General features: G+C 36.6%; 1 protein-coding gene across 4 annotated transcripts in view; it reads left to right on the forward strand.

Moving 5' to 3' along the window:
- Positions 1-19,910, forward strand: part of GNAI1 (G protein subunit alpha i1) — a 37,190-nt gene that overhangs the window by 5,081 nt on the left and 12,199 nt on the right. For all 4 annotated transcript variants that reach the window (XM_074827904.1, XM_074827903.1, XM_074827905.1 and 1 more), the window contains 2 exons: positions 15,703-15,745; positions 15,825-15,966. In XM_074827904.1, coding sequence (XP_074684005.1) covers positions 15,703-15,745; positions 15,825-15,966 — 185 coding nt within the window. The remainder of the gene's footprint in view (positions 1-15,702; positions 15,746-15,824; positions 15,967-19,910) is intronic.

Here is a 19,910-nt window from a genome sequence, read left to right on the forward strand (position 1 = left end):
CTAAAGATGCCTGTGTTTTAACTTAAGACAGAGTACTGCTCTTAATCTTTTTCACTGCAGTTCTTCCTGTTCCCTAAGGCAGTAACCAGAACAATTCTATTCAGTTGTTCTTCTAAATCTTCAAATCTCAGGCATCCTTTTCTGGCTGGTTTTTTTTTGTTTGTTTTGGTTTTTTTTTTTTTTTTTGTTACAGACCTGCATCTTTCTGTCTGCTCAGTCAGCTGACTCCCACTGCATACTCATCTTTTCAACAGCATGATCTTTGCAGTCCTTGGCAATACCTGCCTTTCTGCAGACCTGACTGCACACTGGAATAAAAAAAAAATATATGCTGTTTGTACCATTACTTGTCTTGCCTTTTCTCCAGAGTATTTTCTTTCTCCACACTTGCAGATAAAAAGGACTTCAGAAGTCTGAACTTCTCGAAAAAGCCTTATTCTCACAAACAAGTGTTGCACATTTCAGAGATGTTGACCTCATTTTTGTAAGTTATGCCAGCCTAGTCTAAAACATTTTTGACAAAATATTTCCTGTCTCACCTTCGGAGACAACTATCTATAGATATTTACAAAGTTCACCTCTTATTTAAAAGTCCTTTTATGATACCTAAAAGAAGTGTTTAAAGTTTGGGGTTTTTTTTTTTGCTTGTAGGTCTTGTTTGTCTCGCCTTCTCCCCCTCCCCCGACTTTCTGCTTGTCTGCTTAGATTTAGCTAGAGTGCTGAACTAGGAGCTCTCTTGCATTTTTATATTGTACAATCGGATTCTGGCAATCAGGATGTTATTTATGTGGACTTTTATATCTGACTTTGTAGTTAAGTCAATGAAATCCTCAACCCTTTGTACTAAATATAACAATAATTTCAAAGAACAAAGTCAAAATTACTACATTCCCATAGTGTAATAATCACCCTTGCTTTTGTGAAAGGAGGCTCATGGATGTACAGAAAACACAGCCATTCAGTTACCGTTGTGTTTGTATAATTACAGTTTGGGTTTTTTATGTCTCTTTCTATTTGAATGTTAGTGTCATAATTTACATCATCATCATATTGGTCTTTAATGTGTGTATAGACTTCTTCACTACAATGCAAATTAGTGATTTCAGGTCATCTGTTGCATTATTATTTTAAATCTTCATTTTGGAAGTTTCTTTATAAAGTCACCATTTATGTTTGTATCATGATTTTAATTCTTTAACATTCTTAGGAAAAAATTTACTTCAGTACATGTTGTTTCAGAAAGGGCTAAAGAGAAACTGCATGTTTTGTAGTATGTCATGATACCACTAATGGTGACTTTGCTTTTTTTGTCTCTTGATTAAAAAGTGTAGTTATGGATATATAAAAATTACTTTAACTTATCTTTTCCATCAGGCATTAAGGCTTTTTTTTTTAATATTTTAAGAGTTAGAAAACATTTTAAGCTTAAAAAAATATTTTCCTTCAAGTTGTCTTTTAAAAACAATTGTAATGCTGCTTCTCTTCGTGCCCTCCACCCCTGAATTAGAGACCAAAAAAGCTCTGGTAAGGTTCTTTTTGGTAAGCTGTTCACTCCCAGCATCAGTGGTGCCTCAAGACTACACATAAGTTCTGTAATACACGGTCTCAATTAGTTTCTTCATACTTTTTCTGGCAGCACAGTTTATTGTGCCATCACTGTGCTGATATGGCAGTTTACTTCAGTCCTATAGATTATATTACTGAAATGATTGTGTATTTAAGCTAACCGTTTGTGAAGTTATTTTCAACTCACTTCAGAACTAAAGTTTACAGTATAGCTCCTTGCATAGTTTTGTTGGCACAACTTGAACTCAGGCTTTGTGCTATAAAGAGTTAGGCTGTGCTGATTTATATAATCACGTTGCTGAAGTGGATTGTTCCTTTGCCACATTGTACCTTTTAGTTATTTTGGTCCTCTGAGAAGGAAGGACTGAGTAGTTGGCACATCCTAAAGTCTGGCTAAATATTTTGAAACCAAGCCATGAGACTAGTTTCAGAGGGCATGAAATTCTGAAGTCAGTTTTGCCGCTGAGCTTGATGGATATCTGCAGTGTTTCCTGTAATATGCTATCTTGCAAATGTGGAGGTAGAAAACTGGAAGTAGAAAAGAGATATTTAAGATGTTCTGTTAAGTGTGAAGTATTTCTGCCATGGAAACGCTGAAATAATGATCTGAACTGACTTGATAATTAGCTATTAAGTTTTTTTCCAAGATGTGCATAGGAGAACTGTATTGATGAATACTTGCTATTCTGAGGTTGAGTCTTAGTCATTGTCCAGCTTTACTGAGGTCAGCTGTTCTATTTATTGCCTTCTTTGCTCAATGTCCTACTGTTACTTTAGGCTTTGGTAAATTACTGTTTTGTTATGCTGTAAGTGGAACTTAGTTGGTTTCACCTGAGAGATTCTGTATCCAAGAAGTATTTACATTAGTAATGTATACAGAGAGCAGCTGGAAAAATCAGAACTTTGAACTTGTGAGAGCAAAAAGTTTTATGTGCACTATTCGGAAAAATGCAGAGTTTTTGAAGTGGCTCAACTTAGTGACATTTCTGAGTGGAAGGATAATTAAGATGCTGGAATTTATTAGACAATTAAGACAAAACCAAACTTTTTGCTGACACTTGTACTAGGAATGTATGCTTTTGCAATAAAAGATTTGAACTAATTTCTTAATGCTAAACATATTTTGTTCTCCTTGTCCATTAAGTAGGAGCAGACAAGACAAAATAATATTTCTTAATGAGAATCAGGATGGGAAATGAAGGAATGATATGATGTCATAGACTAATTATCCATGTTTGTGACTGCTGATAACCCTTTCACAGTGTAGCTGTAAGAAGTGTTAAGAGTTGGGATTTGGGAGATGTTTCTCATCATCATGGCTTTGCCCTCAGAATTTACAAAGCTGTGGAGCTAGCTTCAAAGTCTTTGGAATTATCTACAGCTTAAATATGTAACAGGAGATAGTTTCATGTGTCTGTTCATGCTGTCCCAGCAAAATTGCCAAACAATCACCTAGTATCACAGATACCCGTGTGCATTATTCCTCGATTTGAAAATGTTATCTGATCAGGCCAAATTTTGACTTTCCACTTCATTTTGGTTTAATTGATGGCTAGTCCCTTCCTTAAAAACCATATTTCTGTGTAATTTTTAAAAATTTCACGATATTATTATTTCAGGATCTTGACTGATGGGGGTAATTGACATTGAGCATTTAGGAACCAATTCTTTAAGTAAGAGATTCGTTGTTAAACATATGATAGGCATATAAATTGTTTTCCTTTCTTGGCTTTGGTAATTAAAGGATCATTGAAGCTCTGAATAACACAATTTCTTGTATGTTTAGGGATCAACTTAATAAAACAAGTAGAGGTGTTGACATATATCTATGGACACTATGTATTTATATTTAGAGATGCATGTGCACTGCAGTATTATATGTACCTATATAAATTGATACTGAAATTAGAAAATACTTTTTGTAAAGCTACTTATTTAAAGGAATCAACAGCATTTAAACATACAGTGTTTCAATTTAGAATTAAACTTGACCTCATTACTCTTTCTTGTGTGCTTTTGAGAAATGTAGTATTGCATTTGAAGTGAGTAATACACTTAGCAAAGGTACCTGATTAAATCTTTAGTGAAATGTAACAATATCTAGGCAACCAGAATGGACAGGAAGTCTTTACAATCATTGCTCTAAACAGATTACTTTTAAAGAAGAAATCAATGTACTGTAATGAACATTCCTGTTGAAGCTGTGAAGCAGGTTTATAATTTTTAATATCTTCTAGAATTTAAAACGGTCTGTTTCTTGAAATGAAAATACTGTTGGCATCGAATGGCTACCTGTATGCCATCTTCCCTTTGCAAAGTTGATAAAATAATTTCTTGCATACAACTACTTGTTTTTTTACATGGATGAAGCTGGTTTAAGTTGTTCAGCTCATAATAGGAGTTGTTACCCATCATGATTGTAAGGAGGTTCTGAATCTCTGGGGTTTTTTTTAACATTTCCCAGTAAAACTCAAGAGGTTCTTGCCTACTTTCTAAATCCATAGCAGAATGCTGGAAATAGCAGTGCCTGTTGTCTAATAAGCAGTTGAGCCATTCTAGAAGCTCTGTGTTGCTCAGAAGGAGAGTGCTCTTGCAGCATCTGACTGAATAGTTTTGTTCTTCCCTGGCACTTCTAAATGCTTAATTCAGTTTTGTGCTGGTTTAATAGCCAGATTGGCTGTCCGGTTTGGACTGACTTTGCTGCCGAAGTGGACAGTTTAACTGGTACTTCATAATGGTGTGGTTAGGACCTGAATAAAAGCATGCTGAGGAGAAGAGATACATGCCTTATGCAGATAGCCTGCTGGAAATGCATGGCAGTGGGTGGAGGGGAAAATGGTTGCAGAATAGTCTTTCAATTTCTGCATTTCTTTGTCACAGTGTACTGTAGAATAGTGTTAGGAATAATGCGAAATTGTGTTCACTTGCAAGGTCCAGTTGGTAGACATGTTAAACCCTATTCAGAACCCACTTATTTTAAAACCTCATTACTGGAATAGGAGATAGTGCCAGTCTTTCTCAAGGAGCGTGGTGATTAAGGCATTTGATCAGAAAATGGAGGTAGGAGTTTGTTTTCATTCAAAGTCCAAGGAGTCTCAGACCTACGTTTCCTTATGCTATTCTAATTTATAGGTTGTAGGCTTAACTAGGAAGAATCCTCTTCTACCTAGCACTTTGTGAAAAATGCAGGATGGTAGTGGACAAGAAACATAACTGCCAGCTCAGTGTCGAAACAGAGAGTGGAGCCATTAGTCTCCAGTTAAAACAGTAAAGTTGTACTAATATTATAAAGAGCATGCAGTGTGAATGTAGTATTGGAATGCAAATTTAAAACTTGCTATGACTGGAGATAAATGTTTTGCAATAACAAAATTCAGAGTAAACAACAATTGTCTTGAGTATTTATAGATTTTTATTTAATTAAATATTATTTTGAATGCTCGTTGATTTCAGAATCTACCAGCAATGTACTGTACAAGGGTGGACTGAAAATAAGCTGCTGAGTGTCATTTAAGTGTTGTCTTGTATTCCTGATGCGTTAAATATTTCTTGAAATGTTTTGAAAGTGTCTTTCTCAGCTGTATGCAGATTCAGTTACTGATCCTTAATAAATCCGGTAAACTCTTGGCAAAACCATTATATGCTTTCTAAAGCTCTTGAAGACATTGACAGGGATTCCTTCTAATATGCTTTAGTGCCTCAGTGTTTGCTAGCAAAGGCTGTCATTTAATTCCTAGATGGGAGACTACTTAGGTTATTTTCTGTCTGCTGTTCTGGAACATGGGACCTTTTGGGGTTCGATTAGATTGGGCTTTGACAATATACTTTTTTTAAGGCCTAACAAGCTGCTATTTATGTAGGTATCTAATTCCTTGCTCTGGGCTTGTTGGGTGCAACTGCATGTTTGAATGGGTTGAAATTTTCATATACTTCAAAGGTTTCTCAGTTTAATTAGAGACCAGTTAAATACGAAGTTTGTTTAAACAATAAAAAAAGCCAGATTTTTTTCTTTTAGTACTGTTAATCACAAATAATATTGTGCTTGTATGTAGCTTTGTGGAAAGTGCATGTAACACAAGAACATGGTTGAGTGTACACATGAATTTTCTTTCCTGGTTCAAATACAAATAAGAGTTCTGAAAATGTTTGCTTTTGAAAAAGATCAGTCTGGATAGCTAGATCTTTTCATTTAACATTTCAACTGTGTGAGTTTGTAAAGCCTTACAAGTTTTTGGTGGAGGCCTTTTTGTAGTCAATTTAGGTCAACTATCAATATGCTTGTCCTCCTTGTTTTTGTGGATCTTAGTCCTCAAGCTACAAGATGAAAAACTGTTAAGTTAGGTGCGGATGAAGACTGAGAATTTATGTGAACTAAAGTTTATTGTACTACTTTTACAATAATGGGCTGACTTTTAGTATAACTGCATTTGCCCTGGTATAAACTTTGACAGTACCCCATTTATGTCATTTGCAAATAATGCCTTGGTGTTACATGACACGTAGAACTTTGAATAAAATCAGTTGAGATTTACGCGAGAGATCTTCTTCCTGCTTTGATAGGAGCACACACTTTGCTTTCTAATTTTTCCTGACTCTTTGTACAGTTACACAGTAATATGAGGTAGCAGGGACAGTTGGATCTGTCACAATTGTAGATAATATAGCAGTAGTGTTGTTCTGAATTGCAAGTGGAGCCCGAGATGAAAATATGTTGTGAATTCCATGCAGTTATTCTGCCTCTGCAGTGGTGATTTTTTTTGTAAAGTATCTTCGTGATTAATGATAGTCTGCTTAGTAGTAGAAGTTCTCTCTCTAGTATCTCAGTCACTGAACATAACATCTTTGCACAGCATATTTATAGCTCAGTGAACAGTAAAAGGCCATGAAGGCCAACCACACTGTCAAGAAAAATGTCAGGGCACTCCAGATTTCTGGAGGTTCATTAGATAAATATTTGGAGGTTTGAATGAGGCATGCTGTACTCTATTGGCGGAATTTGACAGTAACTGTCTTGGTAAACGTTGTAAGAGCAAAGGAGGTGGTTCTTTCTGTTGGAGCACTCAGCACTTATGTCATGTAGTGTGGTCATATACAATATCCACTCAAACTCATGTTCTAGGTCCTTAATCGTGTTCTTTCATATGATGATTTCAAATTAGGTAGTGATTGTTTCTGAGTGTACTACTACATATTGAAGAAGATAACCACTTTAATTTTTTTAAGTAACAGATGTAAATCTTTGTTTTAATTTTGAAGATAAGACCAGTTATTTGCTATTAGTGAAATTCCATCAGAAACACTAATGAGTTTCTGGACTTCAAATTTTGAGGAGGTTCCCAGATCTTATAAAGGATAGTAATGTGGAGGCTGGCCTTTGATACATTTCAGTAGTCAGCTGATAATCTGACCAAGCTGCTTTCATAATTGACCTGTTAGGTAAATCTGGAGCCACAAATCTTTCAGCCACTGGGGATGTGGCATACATCCAGCAGCTAGCATGATTACTACGTGGTTTTCCTTTTTAAATGTGCATCCATTCCCTTATTTAATTTCTGGCATAGGTAATAGGTTTATTTCCAAACTTTTCAGTCTCGGCTTGTCACGGTCCCTCTGGGTTTGGCACCTCAACTAAAGGAAGCTACTCCTATATATCTTAACTGAAGAAAATGCTTCAAAGTACAATGGCGCTGTCCCTCTAAGGCAATGATACTGTTTTTTAAGAGTTCTCTTGTACATTCTCAACAGATGCATCTTTTTAAAATAGATTCAATTCCAAGGTACCATATTTCCTTTTGAACGTTTCACAGTTTCTGAAATATGACACTTGGGTTTGTACTATTACGGTCCTTTATAGCGAGGCAATGAGTCCACAATATGGTTATGGTGTAAGTGATACACATATTGATAAATGGGTTCCTACTAGCAGTAGCTGTACAGCCAGTAATTGGAAGCAGTTGAGGAATATTAACTATAAGAACAATTTTGAAGAGCTAAATATTTTTATTCAAAAGCGGCATGCATTCAAGTGTGTTGTACATAAAACTGCACATAAAATTTCTGCTATGGTGTCTGCTTATCACATGCATCAAATTCAAAGCCAAAAGATTTCATAAAAAGATATTAAGCACTAATAGAAAATTTGAAATAGCTGGAAAGTCAATTGATACTTCTAAAGATATGAATAAAAGTTAACCTTAAGGTCTGCAAAATGGAGTGTGTGCTCTCTTTGTTTCACCATAAGCTTTATTTTTTAGAATTCATTGAGTTCCAGAGGTTATACTGAATATAAACCCTTGCTTTTTCTTTGTTTCAGTACTAAACTAATTAATACAGTCTTTATCACTTGCTTATGTGTTTACTATAGTAATAGCCTGGGTATCTAAGAAACTTAAAGCAGTTTATTGGAGGTCTAGGCCTGAATAAACACACAGGATGCTAACATGAGTTAATATGTGTTTGCTTCTTGAGGTAACATTTTATATTAACAGTTTTCTTAAATGATGTTTTATATATAATATATTGACTATTTTGTTGTGTCCTATGGATTTCAAATATCTATGAAGAGCAATACTGAAGGCATAGGAAAGAAATAATTAGTTGTAATTAATTCTTGATTTGTTAGAAAATTTACAAAAGTGACAGTGGCTTATAGGTTTAAATGGTGCTGCTTCTGTAGAACTAAGCCAGCATGCAGATACTGAAACTTTGAGAATTATCTCAGATCTTTTATCTGAGTCAGTGTCATAATTTTAGAATCTGTCACTCCTGTGGTTTCAACCAGTGATGTAATCTGGGGTTTACACTATTGCTGTATGGCTAAGTTACTGAAATATTTTCTTCCAGGTATTATTCACACAGCTTCTTTCTTAACACATTCAAAGCTTCCTGGCACATTCAAATTCCAGTAGCTATGGAAATTCCAAGACTAATGCCACCTTGTAAGTAATGAGTACTGTCAACCTTTGGTTGACTATGTGAAAACAGTTGGGAACGGGAAAAGGAACGTAAACTCTGTCAGTGGTAACAGCTGCCCAAAAATTAGAAGAATACAAGGTGGTGGTAGATAAGAAGTGTAACTTCTGGGTGGCTTCAAACAAGGGGAGTGAGGCCACAAGACACAAAAAAAAAAAAAAAAAAAAAAAATCAGGGAGATGAAGGGTGTGGGTTCTGGTGTCAGAAAATGTTTTATTTAGTGGTCAACCTGTCTAGTGGATGTGTAGCAGCAAGTTTTCATTGTGGGTTTCTTGTACTAGCATTGATGTATTTTGGATACAGTAACAGTGATTAGCAGCTTGAATTCTAATTTAAATCTCATGTCTGTTAATGTGTCATGAGGTGATTAAATTTAAGAGGTCATAATTCCAAGTTATCTGCTTGCCGTGTGCTTTTGTAAGAGATTACTGGCCCCATAGCAGAAACACTAGAAGTCACTGGGCATTTAGCTTGTGCTGTGACCAGTGGCAGCTGAGGAACAGGCATCATTCATCGTGTGCTTTCTGCTGTGAATAACATCTGACAGAGGATTGGATTGGAGAGTTGTGGGGAAAGGACTTTACAGTAGGTGAATCCACCAATCTACGAGCCAGTGTGTTTTATCTCAACTTTCCCATGTGTCTCTATGTTTAAGGTAATCTGGTGCATGTCTCCTGTTTCACAGTCTGAAAATCTGACAAGCATCCGTTGAACATTCTATGTTAATTGCTTGTGTCTATACTTGAGCTCTCTTCTGGCAACATACAAAACTATTCTACTTGTTTGTGGGTTTTGTTCATTTGTCTGACTTGGTAGTTCAAAGCCAGCCCTGTTCTAATCTTCAGTTTTTATCTAACTCTTCTCTTAATCTAGTTTTTTCCCCAAAAAATTTAGTCTACATTTTTTTCCGTGTTAGTGTTTCAAGGAGTATATTTGTGCTATTAGGAGTTGTTGTACTTGACAGTTGGTTTCCTCCAAAAAGGGATACTCTGAACTTAAAGTTTGCATTGTGTTTTATTTTGTTTGTATTTGATAAGTTTCTCCGGTAAGCAATTAGCAAATGCTTCACAAGGTAGAAATGTTACTATTAAGATCTCAGCACTTACAAACAACAGTTTCTGTGCTTGGGTGCATAAAACATTTGTTCTAGAAATCTGTAATTCTGGAATGTTTGCTATGTAGGCAGTGTGTGGGATAATAAATCATGAGACACTGAGTAGTTTAAAGTAACATTTTTTGCTGACCTGTTATTTTTAATCAAATTATAAAATACTTATTTCAATTCTCTTTAAACACAGGCATGCTCCATTTGGAAAGTAAAAGAATATTTTGAATCTGTCTGAAATGATGTTTGCTACAATTTCATGATAGTGAGTCATAGGATCATAGAATCCTTTAGGTTGGAAAAGACCCTTAAGATCGTGTCCAATGAAGTCTGTCTTTTTTGTATTTTTTAGTAAGTTCTTGTGGAACTGGCCAAATAGCAGTTTGGAGAATCATATATTGCTGTAGCTGTTCCTTAAATTTATTTGAGCTTTGCTAGCCCTATTTATTTTCTTCAGAGTACTATATGTGAGGTTGGTCTGTTAAATGTTGGTTTTGGTTGGTTTTTTGAACATGAAGATGCTTTGATTTTTACCTCTATTTCCAAAGTTGAAAGTTGGCTTTGAGAGAAAAATTATAATACAAATTAAGTCTCTCTTATAGGCTGAGCTTCAGATTAACTGTGCCATGGATGGTGCAGAAGGGGTAGTCATAGGCCTGGGTTTAGGTGCTGGGTATGAATTCACTGAGTGCTGTCATAACTCATGCTGGATCCAGGTAAGTGACTGCTTTGGATGGCACCAATACTAGCTGTGGAAGTATTGACATGTGAAGGTAGAGCCTGGTTACTAAACTTTGAGGCAGAAGACCCGTCAGATTATAGTAGAATCCATGGAGGAAAATGTGGTTCTGCCATTTCTTGTGTTAAATTGTGCTGATTAAGTTGGACATGCTTTGCTTCTACACTTTGTCAGTCTGTATAATGAAGCATAAGGATCTATCTGCTTTCTGGCAGGCAGGTGTGGTAAGAGTATTAGACTTAGTTGAAGTTATATTCCTACTGAACTATGAGAATAAAAGTCTTAAAATTGGATTTTTCATAGGATGTGTTGCCCTCTGTTTTTTTTTTTTTTTTTCTGAGGAGTGCATAAAGGACACAAAGTGTGCAAGAGATGAAAATACTCATCAGTTATTAAAACTTTCTTTTGTCAAAGTGATGACCTAACAGTTAACTTAAACTTGCATTTAAAACTAAGCAAACAAAAAATGCCCACCATTCTTACAAATTCAGAACTGATACACTGCTGTTTTTCTAGTGAGAGCAGAACTGTCATGTCTTTTTATTAATACTTTTTATGTTATACATAAATAGTGACTGAGCCAATAAAGACTGTCTATTCAAATTATTGGCAGTGGTGAAGCTGAAGTCAAGTATCATTCTTAAGTATTAGGCAATAAATAGCATCCTTTACTAGATGATTGAGGAATATACAATCAAGTCTGTCTAAATTTGGGTAGGGTTTGTCTGTGACAGTACATCTAGCTCTGACATTTTATATGCAGCTGTCACTTGAACACTGCTTGCTCCTGTCTAAAACTTTCTAAACTAGAGTTAGTTCTCATTTTGCTTTATGGGCAACTTACACTGAGATAAAGGAGGAAATTTTACAAATGCATCCATCAGAAAACCTGTCTGAGCTCTGCATTCAGGAGTGCAAAAATAATGACTCTACTTTTAGTATGGGACTGAAAGGTGTAATTTTTTTACATACTTTGCAGAGATTATTAGGCAAGCTGCAGGCATTTTAGCATGCAGTTAAAGAAAAAACCCAAACCAAACACAGCTGTTTCTATTTTGCATTAAATAAAATGGGGGAATGCATCTTCCAGGAACTCACTGTTGATGTTAGGTACTCTGTAATAAATGACTTAATTTTTTTTTCGTACTTGTTATGAGTGTTTGTGGTTATGTTACTGAGAGACCCTTTATGAGAATTCTAGGTATTTGGTACATGTGTATTCCAGCACCGTAGAGAAACATGCATATCTGACTTGAGAAGAACTTAGTAGAAAGTGTATTACAAAACAAGTAAATTTTGATACTGTGACTAGCCCTGACACTGACCTGCTTGGTTAGTCAAATGTGGCAAATTTTTAACAGACCACTTCACAAGATTATGTAAATTAAATGCTGTTGTAATATTAATAGCTCTAAAATTGATGTTGAATGCAGGGTATATACTTCAAATTGTTTGAATAAAAATACTAACCCAAAGCAAAAGACAGTAATTTCATTCATAAAGCTAATCTTTAAACTTTTGACACCTATTTGTGCTTAAGTGCATAATTAGGTATTTACAGATTAAGTGTTAATTTGGTTTATAAATGCTTTGGGTGTCACGATAACAAATCATTTTTGTACTGTTGTCTGTTTATATTAATATACTGATATTGAACTTGCATGGTAGCTCAGAGTCTGAGAACTGTTGCTACTCTATAAAGAAACTTGCAAGTTTATAAAAAAAATGGTCTTTTACTTGGACATTAGGTAAAGATAGCATTAAGCAATCTTAGGTTGATGTTGACAGGCCTACTTTATTCCTTAGCTGCTTAATTCTTCAGCACACTAGCTTCTGTTGGTGCTAACACTTGTTATACTGTGTGTTGGAGGAAGCGAAGTCTGGCCACATCAGTAGCAGTGACGGGGAGGAGGTGGGACAGCTTTTGGCAGCCAGTCTTAAATCGGCTTGAGCCTGTCATGAAGCTACATATTTGGTTTAATAGGAGGAATATCCCAAAGGCATTACTGTACAGTAGTCAAAGTACAGAAATATTCTGTTATACTGACATCAAAAAATAATTTAAGTTGGAAGAAACCTCTAGAGGTCAACTAGCTCAACGCTTGGCTCAAACCCAGGCTAACATCAAAATAGATATGGTTGCTCAGAGCCTTTCCAGTTGAATCTTGAAGATCTCCAGGGCTGATTTTTGTACTTCCTCTATGTGCAATTAGTTCCAGTGCTTAACCTCTTCCATGGGGATTGGTTCCCAGCCTCTCCCTTATACCTCTGTGAAACTGCCTGTGCTGCAGCTTCTTGGTTGCCTAACTCCCCCCCCGCAATCTTTCCAGGATTAAAAAACCCTGTTACGTGTAGCTTTTCCTGTTATGCCATGTGCACCAGCACCCTCATGCAGTAAGTGACCTACTGGTTTTTGTCTAGTTTATTAGTAGCTCATTTACTGCGTCCTGAGGGGGTAACAGTACGCAGTACTCAGATACAGCATCATGAATACTGACTGCTGGGGAATAACCGCTTCTTTTGACTTGTTGATTGCAGTTTTGCCAGTGCAGCAGTGGTAGCTGTTGGCCAGGGTCAACCCAAACAGCTACACAGCTGCTTGATCACTCCTCTCCCTCAGGATAAGCAGAAAATAGAAGGAAGGCGAGAAGACTTGTGGATCACGATAATGACATTTTAACAGGGAAGGCGAAAGCTTACACAAACAAGAAAAGCAAAAATAAGAATTAATTCCTTGCTTCCCATTGGGAGGCAGATGCTTGGCTGCTTCCTGGAAAGCAAAGTATCAGCATGCATAACGGTTGTGTGGGAAGAATCATAGAATCATTTAGATTGGAAAAGCCCTTTAAGATCGTCAAGTCCAACTGTTAATCTAACACTGCTAAATCGTGTCCCTAAGTGCCACATCTACAGGTCTTTTAAATACCTCCAGGGATGGTGACTCAACCAGTTCCCTGGGCAGCCTGTTCCAGTGTTTAACAATCCTTTCAGTGAAGAAATTTTTCCTAATATCCAAACTAAACCTCCCCCGGCACAACTTGAGGCCATTTCCTCTTGTCCTATCACTTGTTACCTGGGAGAAGAGACTGACACCCACCTTGCTACAACCTCATTTCAGGTAGTTGTAGAGAGCAGTAAGGTCTCCCCTGAACCCCCTTTTCTCCAGGCTAAACAACCCCAGTTCCCTCAGCTTTTCCTCATAAGACTTGTGCTCTAGACCTTTCACCACAGCCACCCCTCCAAAGACTATGACAAACAAAGGTTAAGACAAACACCATAAACACAAATGTCCACCATTCCTCCTTCTTTCCCCGAGCTTTTACTGCTGAGCACGGCATCCTGTGGTATGGACTATCCCTTTGGTCAACTTTGGTCAGTTATCCTGCCTATGTCCCTTCTCAGCTTCTTGTCCGCTCCCAGCCTGCTCGCCAGGGTTGGGGACAGGGTGGAAAAGAGAAAAAAGCTTTGATTCTGTGTGTGCACTCTTCAGCAATAGCAAAAACTCCAGTGTGTTATCAACACTGGTTTAGCCACCCAAAGCACAGCACCATTGGGCTGCTGTGAAGAAAGTTAACTCCATCCCAGCCAGACCCAGTGCTGCAGCCTGGTATGTGGTTGACCTTCATTGCCACAAGGGCCCACTACTGACTCTTCAGGTTGTTGATCTGCACAGTTTTCTGCAAGGTTGTTCCCAAACCCATTAACACCAAGTCTGTATTGTTGCATGGGTTATTCTGTGCCACTTGCAGGACTTCACATTTGTCTCCATTCACTGTCATGAGATTCCTGTCAGCTCAGTCCTCTAGCTTGTTGAGGACCCTCTGTTCTCCAACACTGTGACCACTTCATGGCCTCCCAGGCTGATGTCGCCTGCAGACTTGATGTGGGTGCATTCCATCCTGGCTCTCAGGTCACTGATGATGATGATAAACTGTATTAGCCCAGTATCATCTCCTGAAGATTGCCTTCTCTAACTGGCTTCCAGTTAGATTTTAAACTGTTGACCACAAACCTTTAAGTCTGGCTGTCTTGACAGATTTTCAGACACCCTGAAGTTGATATTTGTCCAGTTTGGTACAAGGATGCTATGGGAGGTGGCATTGGAAGCCTTATTAGAGTCAAAGTAAATTACATCCAGTGGTGTCCTTCATCCCCAAAATCAGCTGTTTCCTCATAAAAAGTTATCAAATTAGGTGGAGTTTGCACTTTGTAAATCCATGCTGGCAATTCCCAATCATCTTCTTTTCGTTCATGTGCCTGGAAATGACTTCCAGGAGTATTTGCTGTGTAGGTAGTCTGAGGATCAGGGTGAGGCTGGCTTTCTCATAATGCCTCACATTCCCCTTCCTGCCCATTTTTTGAAGATTAATAAATACAACCTTTATCAGTGGCTTCCCGTGGTCACAGGGACCTCTAAAGAAGAGAGTTTTCTTTGGTTATATTGGAATTGGACAACTGATAATTTGTGTGCACCTGTAGACTGTGTGAAGATTATACTCACTTATACAAAACCATACTGAGAAAGATGAAATGTAAGAGGGAGAATTCAGCATAAGTCACAGACAAACTGGGAGCATGCTGTCTGAAGGGATTAGCTCTCAGCTCTAAGAATTCCGTATTTTTTTCAGAGAATGAGGTAGACTAAAGAAAGTGAAGGTAAACGAAGGTGGTTGAGACAGCAAAAACTGCATTTTTTTTTTCCCCTGTATGCTGACACACATACTGATTGTTTTTGTAAGTTTTGTATTTTAACATAATGTTGGTTTTTTTTTTTTATTTGTTAAGCATTGAGAATGGTATCAGCATGTCTGGCAAATCTCATGCAATCTGTTCCAACAAAAAGTAGTCTGACTGTGTTGGTTTATTATTACAAGGACCAAAAGATGGTTGCAAGGACTAGAACCCTGAAGAGTTTGAAAATGTTCATTTGCAACACTGAAGACCATTATACAGTGTGAAGAACTCATAAAGGAGGTTTTTGGTTAGGTGTTGATTAAAAAGGCAGAGGAATTGAGCTTTAGACCCCTTTGAAGTTGAACAACTGATCATGTTTGCATTAGAAACACCAGCAGACTCTAAAGATTATGCTTGCTTCTATAAAAAGAAAAGACTTTTTAGAGCTGCATGATTTGCTCTTAAAATATCTTGATTTTGAAACTGCTAGCTCAAGATACATTTTGATATTAAAAATTAATTTGTAACAAATGTACTTTTAACTGTTGAAGGTTTTTATATTGGTTAGGCATTTGAAGTGTAGAAATTAAATGTATTTTCTAAGATTACTAAAAGTCTAATGAATTTTCACACACTTATTTTTCAGGAGCTGGTGAATCAGGGAAAAGCACAATTGTCAAACAAATGAAGTAAGTATGGTGAAATACTGTGATAGAGAAATATTTTTTTTTTATTTGAATAGAGAATTTATTTTTTTTTCTTCTGTAGGATTATCCATGAAGCTGGTTATTCAGAAGAAGAATGTAAACAGTACAAAGCTGTTGTCTACAGTAACACCATTCAGTCCATTATTGCTATCATTAGAGCAATGGGGAGGTTGAAGATAGACTTTGGTGATTCAACCAGGGCTGTGAGTATTGAAGGACACACATAGTTGAAGTACACACACAGATACACAACTGAAATGTTAATTCATTTTCAATTTTTGACTGTTTCTATTTCCTGAAAAAATCTTTTGATATCCAAAAAATCATCTTTGTAGGTTATAAAGTTTGATTGAAAACTAAGTGGCATTGGTCTTTACGTGGCAAGGTGACCTACAGAGCAATCAGCACTGGGTTGATTCACAACAGCTATTTGGTTTAGATACAGTTCTCCAAATTCTATCTAAATCTGGAGAAATAAACATCTGAGTTTTAAGGAGTTTTTGAAAAACATTAAACTATGCAGTCATGTCTCTTTATTTGTATGGACTAGTGGGCTATTATGTTCTGTAATTCATTTAAGTTAGGCATCTTCATGTTCCTTAAAAAACACAGCTTAAATAGGTAAGCATCTAGCTATTGTCTTCACTTCTCTATGAGGTCATAGGCACAGTGATGCCTAAAACATGTCCAGTTTGTGAGCTTGATCCTGTTTCATACTGATTTCCAGTGTGGAGGACTTTATTTTACTTGAAGCAGACACATGGGGGTAGCCCTGCTGCTGGTATTCCATTTTTCCATGATACCATATGGACTAAGGATTTTTCCCAGGAAATAGGAGACTTTTTCCTAACCTTCTCTGCACCTTTTCCATCTCATTTCATCCAGTGTCCTGCATACACATCTCTGATGGGTGTATTTGCCATTCCACCTATTGAAGCTGGTCTGCGGAATTGATTCTTTGGCTTATTGCTTCTCCAGTCCTAACCCTATACTGTTACCTGGGGTGACCCTGATTATGTCCATGTCTGGTCAGAAGGTTAGATGCTCTGTATCTCTCTGTAAAATGCTTAACTTAAGTGGTTTTGCTTCTCTGGTTACAGCAGTACACTCTGTGCTGTAGTGCTGAAATTGATCACCAAAGTTGTTGGTCTGAATAGCACTGAAACTTAGTTTGGGATGTGTGCTTTTATTTTCTTTCTATAGAAATCAATGCCAGAATATGGAATGCTCACCAGTACAGTTTTTGAAGCAGGAACTAGACACATTATGGCTTTCTTGCAGGAAAGATGGCTTTTTTGCTGTTCATGTATTGAAATAAGTATGTAAGGTAGTCAGAGGGATATTTTGTCATAATTAAGTTCTTTCTGTTATGTTAAAGTTGAATTACAGTTTGGAAGTAGAGGAGGGTCTTAAGAAACAGCATGTAAATTCTTCATGACAAAGTCTTGTGGTCAAGATTTTAGTGACTGCTTAAAAAGGAATTTATAATTATTAGAGAGTATACCTTCAGTGACCTTGTGAAATGCGTTATGTATGGTTGTCATAAGGAAGACAAACGTTCATAACATTAAGTAAGGTGGGTCATAAAGTTGTATCTGAAGTCTAAATCTGATAGGCAGTTGTGAATTATTAGTTAGTTTTAATTTTGCTCTTTTGATAGTTGTTATTTTATGTACATTAATTCTACCTAAAACCTCTTCAGTTGTAACCATTACTAGTAAAAGCTTTGTTTTCATTGGTTATTCCTTTCTGTTGTCTTCCCTTAAGGCCAAAGTTTTCCAGGGCAGCAACAGTATCTTATCGCATGTTAGTTCAGTATTTGTGCCATGAAGTCCTCTCTGGAGTCTGGCAGTTATGTTGGAAAGAGGCAGATGGTAGACCCATGTTACTAAATACATAGTAGGAGAAAACGGAGGAGGAGTAAATTTAGGTGTTAGATAAAATGACTAACAAGAAGCTTTTGAGGGCTGTTTTATATATGATATAAATTTGATGGTTTTTTGATTCTTTTTTAGGGGTTTTTTTTGAGTGTGGGGTTTTTTTTTTTTGAGAGCTATATAAATGAGGAGTCAAACTTTTGTAAGGGTAGCTGTTCATCCCTTTGCACTTAGGCAGGTCTTGGTGGTCCAAATGCCTTTTTCAGAGTAACACTGCTATGGAACATCAGTGTTAGATTTTTGCTAATTATAAGGTCAGAAATGGAAAAAGGAATTCAGAGCTTGTGTTATACATCAGTCTCACTTAAAAAAAAAAAGTATCGTTATTTCTTGATTATTATAATATACTCTTTTAAATTGTATTCTATTTTATTGTAATTATGTCGTTTTTCAGCAAAAAAAGCCCTTAGAACGTAACTCCTGCTGTTACATTCAGGCTCTTTTTCTTAAATTTCTTAGGGTTTTACTCTAAACGGGATAATTTTGTTTGGAAAATCATAAACTCTTATTTCTGTCCGAAGACTAATGGTAAAGCAGTGAGTTGAACTTTTTTAAAGCTATTGAAACAAGGGAGCACAGCAGCAGCTTCAGTACTGGTCAGTCTCAAGACTCTTGTATCTTCCTTTGTCCTACAGGACATTTCAGTACTCAGGTAGAAACTGTGTTTTGACAGACGTATAGTGAATGTGCTTTAAAGGACTATGGACCACTTTCTGAATGTGAGATTTGCTGTAATTAGCTAGAGAGATGGGTAAACTAGTTTCTTTACATTATCTCTGTTCTGAAATCTGGTATAAAAATTATGACACCTAAAGAGGAAGCTACCTCATTCCAGTATAATTAAAGAAAACCATCTAGCATTGGTTAATAGCGAAAATAGGACTTGATCACTACATACTACATCCCTGGTGGTTTCTATAGTACTTGCCATCCTTAGAGAAGGGAGTATGGGGGTAACAGAGACCGCTTTTTATTTTAATGTTTAGGCTTCTAAAAAGCTGAAATTGATTCTCGTTCTACCTCCCCTTTCCCTTTCCTCCCATTTTAGAGCATGTAGATATTAGAGTTATTTGAAACAGAGTAAATTTTGTATATTTGAAAGTCAGACCATGTTAGGTATAAAATGGCATAATTAATCATGACAAAATTGACTGTCAGTTTCTAAGCTGTTTCCACCATGTGTCTTAATATATGGGCTCTTCCTCAAGGTCTGCTACTTCTGTGAGTTGTAGGTCCTTGGCATTTGCATCCACAAACAATATTCAAGACCAGAATTGTCATTCAGGTTTCTTTTATGCAGGCGTATTGCTCAAACTACAGTCTGTGTGATCTGACTATCCAGTCCTTTGATCTTTACTGCTCTGGTTTTTTATGTAATTATTAGTGCAATCCATTGAATTTTTATTAGTTGGCCATAATTTCTCCTGTGCAAGTACAGTAATCAGTATTCTGTTAATTTCACAAATACCCATTTTTAGATTTGTTACTACTGTAGCTTTCAAAAGACTTTGAACTGTGTATCAGATACCTGTTGTTCATATGTATAACTACATACATATAGTTATATATAAATCTCTTCAAGTTTGCATTGACTTGACTGAACTGTAAGCTTTTAGCTTTCAAGCTGTGAATATCAGTATTAATCCATCTGTAAACAGTTTCCCTGTTAGCTGTCATAATGATTATGAAGTCCACAGCAGACAGTATCTTTAGAAGGATCATTACTTTCTGTTCTTATCCTGAAAATGTTTTTCTCACAGCTTATTGTTTGAACAGCAAAGGTGACAGAACCGGAGTTTTCTACAGATTTGTATCTGTATCTTCACTTAATGTTTTGTGAGAATAACCTTATATGTTGCTTTCTTTAATCCTCCTCTTTCTTGAAACACTTTCAGTTCTCAGCTGATGTGCCTAAGTCTTTTTCTCCTTACTCCTTTCCAGTATCATCTGTTCTCTTTCAATTATTGGACAAACAGTACATGCTGTGGGTAGCAGTTACAAGCCACAAGTACGCTGATTTTTCTGGCTCACATACCTTGGCATTAGATCACATACAACAAATAACCAAGGTCAAGCGACTACCCACATGAGTACTAATGTGGATCTCTTTACCCAGCTGCTATCTTCTTTTTTCCAATGCCTTACAGGTCTAACATTTTTAAGTTTCCTCAGTCAGAATTGGATGAATGTTAGCCAACTGGTCAGATTCT

Source organism: Strix aluco, chromosome 5 (assembly GCF_031877795.1).
Source record: "Strix aluco isolate bStrAlu1 chromosome 5, bStrAlu1.hap1, whole genome shotgun sequence".
Classification (NCBI taxonomy): Eukaryota; Metazoa; Chordata; class Aves; order Strigiformes; family Strigidae; genus Strix; species Strix aluco.